The sequence below is a fragment of the Oncorhynchus mykiss genome, chromosome 11, assembly GCF_057628025.1.
Source record: "Oncorhynchus mykiss isolate SJ-2025 chromosome 11, ASM5762802v1, whole genome shotgun sequence".
Classification (NCBI taxonomy): Eukaryota; Metazoa; Chordata; class Actinopteri; order Salmoniformes; family Salmonidae; genus Oncorhynchus; species Oncorhynchus mykiss.
The window spans coordinates 5,045,001-5,062,500 of record NC_143032.1 but is presented as its reverse complement, the minus strand read 5'-3'; the positions used below and the strand labels follow the sequence as shown (position 1 = coordinate 5,062,500).

Genomic DNA, 17,500 nt, shown 5'->3' with positions numbered 1-17,500 from the left:
TTGGTGACAGAAGCACCAGATCATCAGCAAACAGTAGACATTTGACTTCGGATTCTAGTAGGGTGAGGCCGGGTGCTGCAGACTTTTCTAGTGCCCGCGCCAATTCGTTAATATATATGTTGAAGAGGGTGGGGCTTAAGCTGCATCCCTGTCTAACCCCACGACCCTGTGTGAAGAAATGTGTGTGTTTTTTGCCAATTTTAACCGCACACTTGTTGTTTGTGTACATGGATTTGATAATGTCGTATGTTCTCTCTCTCTGCCTCCCCCGCACCCCCCCATCTCTCTCTCTGTTCCTCCCCCCCTCTCTCTCTGCCTCCCCCCCACCTCCCCTCTCTCTCTCCTGTCCTGCTGAAACATTTTCATTATAGAGGAGGAAGGTATTAGAGGCCTCTTTGTTCCTCTGGCGTCTGTCATGAAGCAATCAGCAGAGAGCGACTGAGTCTTCCTGTAGGCCAGAGGAGAAGAAAGAGACTTCCCCAAACAGGGGGGTGGGTGGTGGGGGCAGACAGACAGAGGACAAGAAGGTGAGAGAGAGATTGCTAGAGAGAGAGAAAAGAGAGTGAGGGTGAGAGAGTGATAGATTGCTAGAGAGAGAGAAAGATTTGTGACCTGTTGCCACAAGAAAAGGGCAACCAGTGAAGAACAAACACCATTGTAAATACAACCCATATTTATGCTTATTTATTTTCCCTTGTGTACTTTAACCATTTGTACATCGTTACAACACATATACTATGACATTTGTAATGTCTTTATTCTCTTGAGACTTCTGTGTGTGTAATGTTTACTGTTAATTTTGATTGTTTATTTCCCTTTTGTATATTATCTACCTCACTTGCTTTGGCAATGTTAACACATGTTTCCCATGCCAATAAAGCCCCTTGAATTGAATTGAGAGTGAGGGTGGATGAGAGAGAGAGAGAGAGAGAGAGAGAGAGAGAGAGAGAGAGAGAGGTGCACAATGCTCAGGATGTAAATATCCAAATTATTGACCCTCCCTACCATACTACAGCTGGTAAAAACATCCATACTAGTTTCTCCTATCTGAATAACCCTCTTGTTCTCCTTTTAGAGATGTTCTCGGTAACCATGGCTGCATGTATTATAAAATATCCTTTGAGTCACTGACAACAGGAACATTCTCTCTCATCATATAATCCTTCTCCCTTTGCTCTACCGCTCTCTCTTCCCTGTTTTCTCTCTCTCTTCTCTGTTCTGTCACTTTCTCCTTCTACTCTTTCTCTACCACTCTCTCTGTGTTCCCTGTTCTCTCTCTCAGCCGTCATCACACAGAGAGCTAGTTAGCTAACAGCTGCCATCACAGAGAGAGAGCTAGCTAGTTAACAGCCGTCATCACACAGAGTGCTAGTTAGCTAACATACCTTCACAGAGAGAAAGCTAGCTAGTTAACAGCCGTCATCACACAGAGCGCTAGCTAGCTAACAGCCGTCATCACAGAGACAGAGCTAGCTAATTAACAGACGTCATCACACAGAGAGAGCCATCTAGCCAACAGCCAACATCACAAAAAGAGAGAGTGCTAGCTAGCTAACAGACGTCATCACAGAGAGACCTGGCTAGCTAACAGCCATCATCACACAGAGAGCATTCCTTCTCGCCTTACAAGCTAATTCCATGTGAAAAAGGCCCATCCATGGTTCGCAGGTTCTCAATGCTGTTTCGCTACCCCTCCCCTGTCATCCCCCCCTATCTGAGGGAGAGAAGGGGGACTGGAGGGGTGTGTGTGGGAGGGTGGTGGTCCTCCTCCGTGACCCCCACGAATCTCTTCTCTAAGTTCCCACCAACAGGTACCCCTGGCTGGGGGTGGAGGGGGTTGGGGTGGGGGTGGGGGGGGAGGTGATTACCTAGAGGGTCAGTGACAGGATGTAGGGAACAAAGAGCAGTTCTTCAGATCCAATCCACAACCGGTGCTTGAACAGTCACGGAATTCAAACAGCCACTCCAAACAAAGCACAGGTATTCATCCTTTTATACTGAGTTCAACTCACACCATTCACACAGAGAGAGATACCTACTTTATCATCAACTCACACCATTCACACAGAGAGAGATACCTACTTTATCATCAACTCACACCATTCACACAGAGAGAGATACCTACTTTATCATCAACTCACACCATTCACACAGAGAGAGATACCTACTTTAGCATCAACTCACACCATTCACACAGAGAGAGATACCTACTTTATCATCAACTCACACCATTCACACAGAGAGAGATACCTACTTTATCATCAACTCACACCATTCACACAGAGAGAGATACCTACTTTATCATCAACTCACACCATTCACACAGAGAGAGATACCTACTTTATCATCAACTCACACCATTCACACAGAGAGAGATACCTACTTTATCATCAACTCACACCATTCACACAGAGAGAGATACCTACTTTATCATCAACTCACACCATTCACACAGAGAGAGATACCTACTTTATCATCAACTCACACCATTCACACAGAGAGAGATACCTACTTTATCATCAACTCACACCATTCACACAGAGAGAGATACCTACTTTATCATCAACTCACACCATTCACACAGAGAGAGATACCTACTTTATCATCAACTCACACCATTCACACAGAGAGAGATACCTACTTTATCATCAACTCACACCATTCACACAGAGAGAGATACCTACTCTCTTAACAGAGAGAGAGAGAGAGAGAGCATATCAGATACACATTTAACACATATTTCCATCAGATTACACAGATCCACAAAGAATTCCCATATCTACTGGGTGAAAATCCACAGTGTTGCATCACAGCAGCATGATCTGTGACCTGTTGCCACGAGAAAAGGGCAACCAGCGAAGAACAAACACCATTATAAATACAACCCATATTTATGCTTATTTATTTTCCCTTGTGTACTATAACTGGATATGGACATAATATGACATTATAATTATAATATGACATTTGAAATGTCCTTATCCTCTTGGAACTAATGTCACCTGTTAATTTTTATTGTTTATTTCACTTTTGTTTATTATCTACTTCACTTGTTTTGGCAATGTAAACATATGTCTCCTATGTCAGTAAAGCCCCTTAAATTGAAACTGAATTGAGAGAGAGAGAGAGAGAGAGAGGAAGACAGAGAGAGGAAAGAGAGATAACCAACCGGAGAGACAAAATTCTCATTGACTGAAACGCTGAAAATAAGTGACAGATCACTATGGTTGACTAGACAGAAACCCACAGGTAGACATTTAAGTATTTAAAACTATAAATAAAATCGTACAGGGCAATCCTGCCACTTTTCAAAAGCATCATGCAAGTGTCTACATACAGTGGGGCAAAAAAGTATTTAGTCAGCCACCAATTGTGCAAGTTCTCCCACTTAAAAAGATGAGAGAGGCCTGTAATTTTCATCATAGGTACACTTGAACTATGACAGACAAAATGAGGAAAAAAATCCAGAAAATCACATAGTAGGATTTTTAACACATAAAACAGAACACATAGGACAGAACACATAAAACAGAACACATAGGACAGAACACATAAAACAGAACACATAGGACAGAACACACAGGACAGAACACATAAAACAGAACACATAGGACAGAACACATAAAACAGAACACATAAAACAGAACACATAGGACAGAACACATAAGACAGAACACATAGGACAGAACACATAGGACAGAACACATAAAACAGAACACATAGGACAGAACACACAGGACAGAACACATAAAACAGAACACATAGGACAGAACACATAAAACAGAACACATAAAACAGAACACATAGGACAGAACACATAAGACAGAACACATAGGACAGAACACATAGGACAGAACACATAAAACAGAACACATAGGACAGAACACATAAAACAGAACACATAGGACAGAACACATAGGACAGAACACATAACACAGAACACATAGGACAGAACACATAAAACAGAACACATAGGACAGAACACATAGGACAGAACACATAAAACAGAACACATAGGACAGAACACAGAAAACAGAAGACAAAAGTGAAACCTCACCACAGTAAAACTTGAATGAAATAAATTGACCAGTAACATCCACACTATCATAAATGACATGAGGCCTCTTGTTGGAGCGTTGTCTAATTCATTCACATAGGAGCAGAACACAGTGTACATGAGTCCCTTTTCCACCTTTGACTAATAAAGCTGGCTCAGGAGGGAGTCTGTCTGTCTGTCTGTCTGTCTGTCTGTGTGTGTGTGTGTGTGTGTGTGTGTGTGTGTGTGTGTGGAGAATATTTTAACTCTCACACCGCAGTCTGGGAGCTATAAAATAACCCACTTTTACAGTATCAGGGTTTACAGTATCAGGGTTTACCGTATCAAGGTTTACAGTATCAGGGTTTACAGTATCAAGGTTTACAGTATCATTGTTTACAGTATCAGGGTTTACAGTATCAGGGTTTACAGCATCAGGGTTTACAGTATCAAGGTTTACAGTATCAGGGTTTACAGTATCAGGGTTTACAGTATCAAGGTTTACAGTATCAAGGTTTACAGTATCAGGGTTTACAGTATCAAGGTTTACAGTATCATTGTTTACAGTATCAGGGTTTACAGTATCAGGGTTTACAGTATCAGGGTTTACAGTATCAAGGTTTACAGTATCATTGTTTACAGTATCAGGGTTTACAGTATCAGGGTTTACAGTATCAGGGTTTACAGTATCAAGGTTTACAGTATCAGGGTTTACAGTATCAGGGTTTACAGTATCAAGGTTTACAGTATCAAGGTTTACAGTATCAGGGTTTACAGTATCAGGGTTTACAGTATCAGGGTTTACAGTATCAAGGTTTACAATATCAAGGTTTACAGTATCAAGGTTTACAGTATCAGGGTTTACAGTATCAAGGTTTACAGTATCAAGGTTTACAGTATCAGGGTTTACAGTATCAAGGTTTACAGTATCAAGGTTTACAGTATCAGGGTTTACAGTATCAGGGTTTACAGTATCAATGTTTACAGTATCAAGGTTTACAGTATCAGGGTTTACAGTATCAGGGTTTACAGTATCAAGGTTTACAGTATCAAGGTTTACAGTATCAGGGTTTACAGTATCAGGGTTTACAGTATCAAGCTCTTTCCCTCTTGTTCTCTCTCTCTCACTGTCTCCCTCTCTCTTTCCCTCTTGTTCTCTCTCTCTCACTGTCTCCCTCTCTCTCTTTCCCTCTCTCTCTCTCTCTCTCTCTCTCTCTCTCTCTCTCTCTCTCTCTCTCTCTCTCTCTCTCTCACTGTCTCTAGCTCTCTGTCACTCTCTCTCTCTCTCACTGTCTCCCTCTCTCTTTTTGAATTCAAAGGATTTATTTGGAAATGTGTTAACATTGCCAAAGCATATGGAATAGATAATAAACCAAATTGAAATAAACAATCAGACAATAACAGTAAACATTACACTCACAAAAGTCTCTCTCCCCCCTCCTAACTCAATCTCTCTGTCTCTCTCTGTCCCCCTCTCTCTCGCTCTCTCTGAGTGGTTTGCCCTCATGGCCTCTGTAGTCTAGACGGGAGGGCCGGGTTGTTTTCTCATCCAGGGAGGGGGAGACAGCAGGTTGGTACCCCACTGAGAGGGCAGAGCAGAGGGCTAGATTAGGCCCAGAGAGGCCCCTGGTTCCCACATACCCAACAGTTAGCATTACCATCAGGGACACACCTCTCCAATAGACTCTCTAATACACCACACAGAGACACAGCACCAATAGTCTCTCTAATACACCACACAGAGACACAGCACCAATAGCCTCTCTAATACACCACACAGGAGACAATGCACTAATAGTCTCTCTAATACACCACACAGAGACACAGCTCCAATAGTCTCTCTAATACACCACACATAGACACAGCACTAATAGTCTCTCTAATACACCACACAGAGACACAGCACCAAAAGTCTATCTAATACACCACACAGAGACACAGCACCAATAGTATCTCTAATACACCACACAGAGACACAGCACCAATAGTATCTCTGATACACCACACAGAGACACAGCACCAAAAGTCTCTCTAATACACCACACAGAGACACAGCGCCAATAGTATCTCTAATACACCACACAGAGACATAGCACCAATAGTATCTCTAATTCACCACACAGAGACACAGCACCAAAAGTCTCTCTAATACACCACACAGAGACACAGCACTAATAGTCTCTCTAATACACCACACAGAGACACAGCACCAATAGTATCTCTAATACACCACACAGAGACACAGCACCAATAGTATCTCTAATACACCACACAGAGACATAGCACCAATAGTATCTCTAATACACCACACAGAGACATAGCACCAATAGTCTCTCTAATACACCACACAGAGACACAGCACCAATAGTATCTCTAATACACCACACAGAGACACAGCACCAATAGTATCTCTAATACACCACACAGAGACACAGCACCAATAGCCTCTCTAATACACCACACAGGAGACAATGCACTAATAGTCTCTCTAATACACCACACAGACACACAGCACCAATAGTATCTCTAATACACCACACAGAGACACAGCACCAATAGTATCTCTAATACACCACACAGAGACACAGCACCAATAGTATCTCTAATACACCACACAGAGACACAGCACCAATAGTCTCTACTTGGTTATCTTCTACTTGGTTAGCTGCTACTTGGTTATCTGCTGCCTGGTTAGCCTCTACTTGGTTAGCCTCTACTTGGTTATCTGCTACCTGGTTATCTGTTACTTGGTTAGCCTCTACTTGGTTAGCTGCTACTTGGTTATCTGCTGCTTGGTTATCTGCTACTTGGTTATCTTCTACTTGGTTATCTGCTGCCTGGTTATCTGCTACTTGGTTAGCTGCTACTTGGTTAGCTGGTACTTGGTTATCTGCTACTTGGTTAGCTGCTACTTGGTTAGCTGCTACTTGGTTATCTGCTACTTGGTTATCTGCTGCCTGGTTATCTGCTACTTGGTTATCTGCTACTTGGTTATCTGCTGTCTGGCTGCTTGGTTATCTGCTGTCTGGCTGCCTGGTTATCTGCTGTCTAGCTGCCTGGTTATCTGCTGTCTGGCTGCTTGGTTATCTGCTGTCTGGCTGCCTGGTTATCTGCTGTCTGCCTGGTTATCTGCTGTCTAGCTGCCTGGTTATCTGCTGTCTGCCTGGTTATCTGCTGTCTAGCTGCCTGGTTATCTGCTGTCTAGCTGCCTGGTTATCTGCTGTCTGGCTGCTTGGTTATCTGCTGTCTGGCTGCCTGGTTATCTGCTGTCTGGCTGGTTATCTGGGATTTATAGTGGACCTCTATTTAGCTACAGCTGTTTGTAAATCAGAGGGAAAGAAAGAGGAAACGTCATGCAGGCCTCGCTGTGACAACTCACAGGAACAATCCCAAATGGCAAATTATTCCCTATATAGTGCACTACTTTTGACCAGAGCCCATTTACTATATCGTGCACTACTTTTGACCAGAGCCCATTTACTATATCGTGCACTACTTTTGACCAGAGCCCATTTACTATATCGTGCACTACTTTTGACCAGAGCCCATTTACTATATCGTGCACTACTTTTGACCAGAGCCCATTTACTATATTGTGCACTACTTTTGACCAGAGCCCATTTACTATATCGTGCACTACTTTTTACCAGGGCATTTACAGTATCCAAAGTTTGAGTTTACTTTTTACAGGGACAGTGCACATCAATCAAGGTTTCAGTAAAAGTGCCGGTTTCAGCCAGCCGGCTAATTTTCAACCGCAGTCCCCGGGCAGGGTATAAAGTACTGCACTAAATAGGGAATATTTGGTATTTGGTATTTTATTAGGATCCCCATTAGCTGTTGCAAAAGCAGCAGCTACTCTTCCTGGGGTTCCACACAGAACACAGAACACAAAACACAGAACACAGAACACAAAACACAAAACACAGAACACAGAACACAAAACACAAAACACAGAACACAAAACACAGAACACAGAACACAGAACACAGAACACAAAACACAGAACACAGAACACAAAACACAAAACACAGAACACAGAACACAGAACACAAAACACAAAACACAGAACACAGAACACAGAACACAGAACACAGAACACAGAACACAGAACACAGAACACAAAACACAGAACACAAAACACAAAACACAGAACACAGAACACAGAACACAGAACACAGAACACAGAACACAGAACACAGAACACAAAACACAGAACACAGAACACAGAACACAGAACACAGAACACAGAACACAGAACACAAAACACAGAACACAAAACACAAAACACAGAACACAGAACACAGAACACAGAACACAGAACACAGAACACAGAACACAGAACACAAAACACAGAACACAGAACACAAAACACAAAACACAGAACACAGAACACAGAACACAGAACACAGAACACAAAACACAGAACACAGAACACAGAACACAAAACACAAAACACAGAACACAGAACACAGAACACAGAACACAGAACACAGAACACAGAACACAAAACACAAAACACAGAACACAGAACACAGAACACAGAACACAAAACACAAAACACAGAACACAGAACACAGAACACATAATACAGAACACAGAACACAGAACACAGAACACAAAAAATAATGCAGAATGACATAATACAAAACACAGAACACAGAACACAAAACACAAAACACAGAACACAGAACACAGAACACAGAACACAGAACACAGAACACAGAACACAGAACACAAAACACAAAACACAGAACACAGAACACAGAACACAGAACACAAAACACAAAACACAGAACACAGAACACAGAACACAGAACACAGAACACAGAACACAGAACACAAAACACAGAACACAAAACACAGAACACAAAACACAGAACACAGAACACAAAACACAAAACACAAAACACAGAACACAGAACACAGAACACAGAACACAAAACACAAAACACAGAACACAGAACACAGAACACAGAACACAAAACACAGAACACAAAACACAGAACACAAAACACAGAACACAGAACACAAAACACAAAACACAAAACACAGAACACAGAACACAGAACACAGAACACAAAACACAGAACACAGAACACAGAACACAGAACACAAAACACAGAACACAGAACACAGAACACAGAACACAGAACACAGAACACAAAACACAGAACACAGAACACAGAACACAAAACACAGAACACAGAACACAGAACACAAAACACAGAACACAAAAAATAATGCAGAATGACATAATACAGAACACAGAACACAAAACACAAAACACAAAACACAGAACACAGAACACAGAACACAGAACACAGAACACAAAACACAGAACACAGAACACAGAACACAAAACACAGAACACAGAACACAGAACACAGAACACAGAACACAAAACACAGAACACAGAACACAGAACACAAAACACAGAACACAGAACACAGAACACAGAACACAGAACACAGAACACAGAACACAGAACACAAAACACAAAACACAAAACACAAAACACAGAACACAGAACACAGAACACAAAACACAGAACACAGAACACAGAACACAGAACACAGAACACAGAACACAGAACACAAAAAATAATGCAGAATGACATAATACAGAACATCAATAGACAAGAACAGCTCAAGGACAGAACTTACATAAAAAAAGACATATCAACATATACACACAAACTATCTAGGTCAAATAGGTTGTCATTTGGGTGGTACACAGGGCATTAACACTCCCACTGCAGGGGCCTACGTTGATGATAACCATGGGGAAACAGGCGTATCAACAGGTAGATGTTGGAGATGGGAGATGAAAATTAGCATGTTATTTTCTATTCTAGATTTAAAAACTGGAAAAACTCGGGGACTTTAAAGTGGCATAACCAAAAGTCATAACGTCCTTAGTTGAGGTAGATCAGAGAAAAATATGCATCGCACATATAAAACCATTTTATAAAGCAGCGAACGGTTAAACTGTTGACAAAATCAAAACACAGGACAGATGTTGGAAGAAATAACATATTGAAGCTTTTGTTTTCAAACTGCCATTTTTGCAAATGATTGGGGCACATCTATTGAAAAGAAAGTGCAGTTTTTCTGGATTGTAGTGATTGGGCGAAAGCATAAGGAAATATTTAACCAGCCAATTGCAGTCAATTACTTTGATCACGACGACTGTGTTTGTAATCTCTCAGTCACTCTACTCCTTTGGCTGTCTGACAGAGGGAAAACAAACATTTTAACATTCTCTCTCTCTCTCACTCTCTCTCTCTCACTCTCTCTCTCTCTCTCTCTCTCTCTCTCTCTCTCTGTCTCTCTCTCTCTCTCTCTGTCTCTCTCTCTCTCTCTCTCTCTCTCTGTCTCTCTCTCTCTCTCTCTCTCTCTCTCTCTCTCTCTCTCTCTCTCAACCCCTTCATCTTCCTCTCTTTCTCCCCTCTCTCCCTTTTTCCTCTCTTTCTTCCCCAGAACATGCTGGTGACTAATACGGTTTGGCAGACCGGCCACAACTCTCTTCAGGCTTAAATATCAAACCAAACATTTCCTCTGCTGAGAGGGGTGGTCAGCCGGGAGTAGAACACTGAGGCTCGGTCCCAAACGGTACCCTATTCCCTACATAGTGCACTACTGTTGACCAGAGCCAACGGAAAGACCTGGGTCACGGGTGTCAAATTCACCGGCCCAGAGAAAGATAGAGGGAGAGAGACAGGCAGGGAGAGAAGAGGAGAGGGAGAGGAGATGTAGAGAGAGGACAGTAGAGAGAGGAAGAGGAGAGGAGAGAGAGGGGAGGATAGAGAGGAGAGGAGAGAGAGGGGAGTAGAGGAGAGATGCAGATAGAGGACAGTAGAGAGAGGAGAGGAGAGGAGATGTAGAGAGAGGACAGTAGAGAGGGGAGAGGAGAGGAGATGTAGAGAGTGGACAGTAGAGAGGGGAGAGGAGAGGAGATGTAGAGAGAGGACAGTAGAGAGGGGAGAGGAGAGGAGATGTAGAGAGAGGACAGTAGAGAGGGGAGAGGAGAGGAGATGTAGAGAGAGGACAGTAGAGAGGGGAGAGGAGAGGAGATGTAGAGAGAGGACAGTAGAGAGGGGAGAGGAGAGGAGATGTAGAGAGAGGACAGTAGAGAGGGGAGAGGAGAGGAGAGAGGGGGAGTAGAGGAGAGATGTAGAGAGAGGAGAGGAGAGAGAGGGGAGCAGAGGAGAGATGTAGAGAGAGGACAGTAGAGAGAGGAAGAGGAGATGAGAGAGAGGGGAGTAGAGGAGAGATATATAGAGATGAGAGGAGATGTAGAGAGAGGAAGAGCAGAGAAGAGAGAGGGGTGCAGAGGAGAGATGTAGACAGAGGAGAGGAGATGTAGAAAGAGGAGAGGAGAGAGAGAGGGGAGTAGAGGAGAGATGTAGAGAGAGGAGAGGAGAGAGAGGGGAGCAGAGGAGAGGAGATGTAGAGAGAGGGAGAGGAGAGGAGGGGAGCAGAGGAGAGGAGATGTAGAGAGAGAAACACTAGAGAAAAATTTCCTCAGTTGCTATGGGAGAGAAGAGGGGTCGGTCAGGAGCGAGTGCTCCCGACCGGCCCAGGAATGATGACAGACTGAGAGACTCACAGCACATGTAAAATTCATAGTGTCCCTTGGGCCTGGTAACTGAGAACTGGGCTCAATTGGCTCCCCGCTATTAAATGGTTGTTGATGCTTAAGCTAAAACTTTAATGGACCTGGTCTGTAGTCTGTAATGTAATGTAATGTATTGTCTACACTACTGATGGACCTGGTCTGTAGTCTGTAATGTAATGTAATGTCTACACTACTGATGGACCTGGTCTGTAGTCTGTAATGTAATGTAATGTAATGTCTACACTACTGATGGACCTGGTCTGTAGTCTGTAATGTAATGTAATGTCTACACTACTGATGGACCTGGTCTGTAGTCTGTAATGTAATGTAATGTAATGTCTACACTACTGATGGACCTGGTCTGTAGTCTGTAATGTAATGTAATGTAATGTCTACACTACTGATGGACCTGGTCTGTAGTCTGTAATGTAATGTAATGTCTACACTACTGATGGACCTGGTCTGTAGTCTGTAATGTAATGTAATGTCTACACTACTGATGGACCTGGTCTGTAGTCTGTAGTCTGTAATGTAATGTCTACACTACTGATGGACCTGGTCTGTAGTCTGTAATGTAATGTAATGTCTACACTACTGATGGACCTGGTCTGTAGTCTGTAATGTAATGTAATGTCATGTCTACACTACTGATGGACCTGGTCTGTAGTCTGTAATGTAATGCAATGTAATGTCTACACTACTGATGGACCTGGTCTGTAGTCTGTAATGTAATGTAATGTCTACACTACTGATGGACCTGGTCTGTAGTCTGTAATGTAATGTAATGTAATGTCTACACTACTGATGGACCTGGTCTGTAGTCTGTAATGTAATGTAATGTCATGTCTACACTACTGATGGACCTGGTCTGTAGTCTGTAATGTAATGTAATGTAATGTCTACACTACTGATGGACCTGGTCTGTAGTCTGTAATGTAATGTAATGTAATGTCTACACTACTGATGGACCTGGTCTGTAGTCTGTAATGTAATGTAATGTCTACACTACTGATGGACCTGGTCTGTAGTCTGTAATGTAATGTAATGTAATGTCTACACTACTGATGGACCTGGTCTGTAGTCTGTAATGTAATGTAATGTATTGTCTACACTACTGATGGACCTGGTCTGTAGTCTGTAATGTAATGTAATGTAATGTCTACACTACTGATGGACCTGGTCTGTAGTCTGTAATGTAATGTCTACACTACTGATGGGCCTGGTCTGTAGTCTGTAATGTAATGTAATGTCTACACTACTGATGGACCTGGTCTGTAGTCTGTAATGTAATGTAATGTAATGTCTACACTACTGATGGACCTGGTCTGTAGTCTGTAATGTAATGTAATGTAATGTCTACACTACTGATGGACCTGGTCTGTAGTCTGTAATGTAATGTAATGTCTACACTACTGATGGACCTGGTCTGTAGTCTGTAATGTAATGTCTACACTACTGATGGACCTGGTCTGTAGTCTGTAATGTAATGTAATGTAATGTCTACACTACTGATGGACCTGGTCTGTAGTCTGTAGTCTGTAATGTCATGTCTACACTACTGATTGACCTGGTCTGTAGTCTGTAATGTAATGTAATGTAATGTCTACACTACTGATGGACCTGGTCTGTAGTCTGTAATGTAATGTAATGTAATGTCTACACTACTGATGGACCTGGTCTGTAGTCTGTAATGTAATGTAATGTCTACACTACTGATGGACCTGGTCTGTAGTCTGTAATGTAATGTAATGTAATGTCTACACTACTGATGGACCTGGTCTGTAGTCTGTAATGTAATGTAATGTCTACACTACTGATGGACCTGGTCTGTAGTCTGTAATGTAATGTCTACACTACTGATGGACCTGGTCTGTAGTCTGTAATGTAATGTAATGTCATGTCTACACTACTGATGGACCTGGTCTGTAGTCTGTAATGTAATGTAATGTAATGTCTACACTACTGATGGACCTGGTCTGTAGTCTGTAATGTAATGTAATGTCTACACTACTGATGGACCTGGTCTGTAGTCTGTAATGTAATGTCTACACTACTGATGGACCTGGTCTGTAGTCTGTAATGTAATGTAATGTAATGTCTACACTACTGATGGACCTGGTCTGTAGTCTGTAGTCTGTAATGTAATGTAATGTCTACACTACTGATGGACCTGGTCTGTAGTCTGTAATGTAATGTAATGTAATGTCTACACTACCGATGGACCTGGTCTGTAGTCTGTAATGTAATGTAATGTATTGTCTACACTACTGATGGACCTGGTCTGTAGTCTGTAATGTAATGTAATGTAATGTCTACACTACTGATGGACCTGGTCTGTAGTCTGTAATGTAATGTAATGTAATGTCTACACTACCGATGGACCTGGTCTGTAGTCTGTAATGTAATGTAATGTAATGTCTACACTACCGATGGACCTGGTCTGTAGTCTGTAATGTAATGTAATGTCTACACTACTGATGGACCTGGTCTGTAGTCTGTAATGTAATGTAATGTCATGTCTACACTACTGATGGACCTGGTCTGTAGTCTGTAATGTAATGTATTGTAATGTATATACTCATGTTGAGAGGGAGGGGGAGGAGGAGGAGGAGGAGGAGGTGGAGGAGGAGGAGGAGGAGGAGAAGGTGGAGGAGGAGGTGGAGGAGAAGGTGGAGGAGGAGGAAAAGAGGGAGGGGTGGAGGAGGAGGAGGGGGAGGAGGAGGTGGAGGAGAGGGAGGTGTGTGGGCGTGGATGTGTCTAGCGAGTAGAAAGAGCGACCGGGTCCTCTTATAGGTCAGTTCTCTGGAATATAAATGGGTCTGAGGGGTTTTAAAGGAAGAGAGAACAAGAGAAAGGGGACAAAACGCTCAGAGGTATAGAATACAATAAAAGAGAGACTCTGCCACGTACCTCCAAGTCGTTGAAGAATAAGTGAGAGTCTGCCAAGTTAAAGATCATCTCCTCCATCCTCAGTCCCAGTGACACAGACGTCGGGGGATCCTGGAGAATAACATCAACACATCACGTCAAATAATACAACAGATACCAACGATCATCAGATATGTAAACGTACAGCTTCTTCGTAAATAACATAGATTGATGCGTTGACGATGTGCTGCTTTTCAATCAGTGTCTGTGTGTCCTTGTTGTGTGTTATTGTGTAATCATTGGTGTTGTATGTTGACCGGTGCACTACCATTTCTCCTTTTGGGATGAATACAGTGCAATCCTACTGTATATTAATGTACACATACACACACACACAAACACACACACGCACGCACGCACGCACGCACTCACACACACACACACACACGCACGCACGCAGGCACGCACGCACGCACACACACACACACACACACACATACACACACACGCACGCACACACACACACGCGCACGCACACACACACACACACGCACGCACACACGCACGCACGCACGCAGGCACGCACGCACGCACACACACACACACACACACACATACACACACACGCACGCACACACACACACACGCGCACGCACACACACACACACGCACGCACGCACACACACACACACGCACGCACGCACTCACACACACACACACAGGCACGCACACACACACACACACACACACACACACACAGACACACACACACACAGACACACACACACACAGACACACACACACACAGACACACACACACACAGACACACACACACACACACACACACACACACACAGACACACACACACACACACACACACACACACACACACACACACACACACACACACAGACACACACACACACACACACAGACACACACACACACACACACAGACACACACACACACACACACACACACACACACAGACACACACACACACACACACACACACACACACACACACACACAGACACACACGCGCGCAAACAGTTACTGAGCATTACATGTTGATTTAGACATTATCATTAATAACCGAAGAGTTTATTTCCAAACCAAAATATCAATTTGATCCTGTATATTTGATCCTGTATATTTGATCCTGTATATTTGATCCTGTATATTTGATCCTGTATATTTGATCCTGTATATTTGATCCTGTATATTTGATCCTGTATATTTGATCCTGTATATTTGATCCTGTATATTTAATCGTGTATATTTAATCTTGTATATTTGATCCTGTATATTTGATCCTGTATATTTGATCCTGTATATTTGATCCCGTATATTTGATCCTGTATATTTGATCCTGTATATTTGATCCTGTATATTTGATCCTGTATATTTGATCCTGTACATTTGATCCTGTACATTTGATCCTGTATATTTGATCCTGTATATTTGATCCTGTATATTTGATCCTGTATATTTGATCCTGTATATTTGATCCTGTATATTTGATCCTGTATATTTAATCTTGTATATTTAATCTTGTATATTTGATCCTGTATATTTGATCCTGTATATTTGATCCTGTATATTTGATCCTGTATATTTAATCTTGTATATTTAATCTTGTATATTTGATCCTGTATATTTGATCCTGTATATTTGATCCTGTATATTTGATCCTGTATATTTGATCCTGTACATTTGATCCTGTATATTTGATCCTGTACATTTGATCCTGTATATTTGATCCTGTATATTTGCCTGTGATATGCGGTTGTCTCACCTAGCTATCTAAAGATAATTACTGTAAGTCACTCTGGATAAGAGCATTTGGTAAATGACTAAAATGTCAAAGGTAAATGTTTTACATACAGATCACATATTACTGAATTAAGTTATTATTTTTATTTTTTTATTATTTATTTCACAAACACATCAGTTGTACAGCTATTTATTAAAAAGTAGTTTTTTATTACACTGCACTGTGTGAAACCTATCTGTAATTATTTATCTGAGAATGAGGCAGATTTATGTTATATTTTATTTAACCTTTATTTAACTGGGCAAGTCAGTTAAAGAACAAATTCTTATTTTACAATAACAGCCTGCCCCGGCCAAATCGTCCCCTAACCCGGACGCTGCTGGGCCAGTTGTGCTCTGCCCTATGGGGACTCCCGCTCAGTGCCTTAGACCGCTGCGCCACACAGGATACCTAAATAGCATATATAGCATTTTCCTACAAAACATTTTTTTTTTTTCTCTTTGAAAATGAAACCATTAAAGTGATAGATTTTAAACAAAATACATGTCGGTCATTGAACAACGCCCATGCCATGATTAGATTTATTTTTAAAACACACCAATCTTTTTCATAATTTCTTTAAACAATAAAACCTAATTTACCAACATTTCTGAAAATGTATAGCATTTTGGATTGAAAAACTTCCACTGATGATTTGTCTCTGTCTACCTATCGACACTTTTACACCTTCGGAATTCTCCTACATTCCAGAACACAACGACCTCATAAAGAGGAGAAGAAATTCTAGAGATCTAAAAGAAAGTTCTGCTTTTGTTCACGACCTTACAGAGGGACTAGAATAGCCTCCAGAACGGCCAGGCAGAGAGGAGGGAGAGTTTCATTAATGTAGTAACAGCGCAACTCGTCTTAGATGCGGGTGAACGATAGAGACGAAGACAGGGTCGTAACCTTATCGTAAAAACTCCATTCTAAACATACTTGTATTGGTGCGTCATCTAGCTGGCTGCAGTAAAGTAGAAGCGCGCGCACGCACACACACACACACACACACACACACACACACACACACACACACACACACACTCTGAAGTTTCCCAAGCTTCTAAACCATTGGATAAACTTAACATAATGTGAATAGTTATTTGATCTAACAATTACCCCCCAAAATAAATTGTTAGATCATTTAATTGTGTTAT

At 41.9% G+C, this 17,500-nt stretch overlaps 1 protein-coding gene across 1 annotated transcript in view; it reads right to left on the bottom strand.

The window, feature by feature from the left end:
• Window positions 1-17,500, bottom strand: part of LOC110536533 (protein phosphatase EYA1) — a 138,988-nt gene that overhangs the window by 35,479 nt on the left and 86,009 nt on the right. Inside the window, 1 exon segment of the mRNA XM_090189226.1 lies at window positions 14,567-14,656. Coding sequence (XP_090045352.1) covers window positions 14,567-14,656 — 90 coding nt within the window.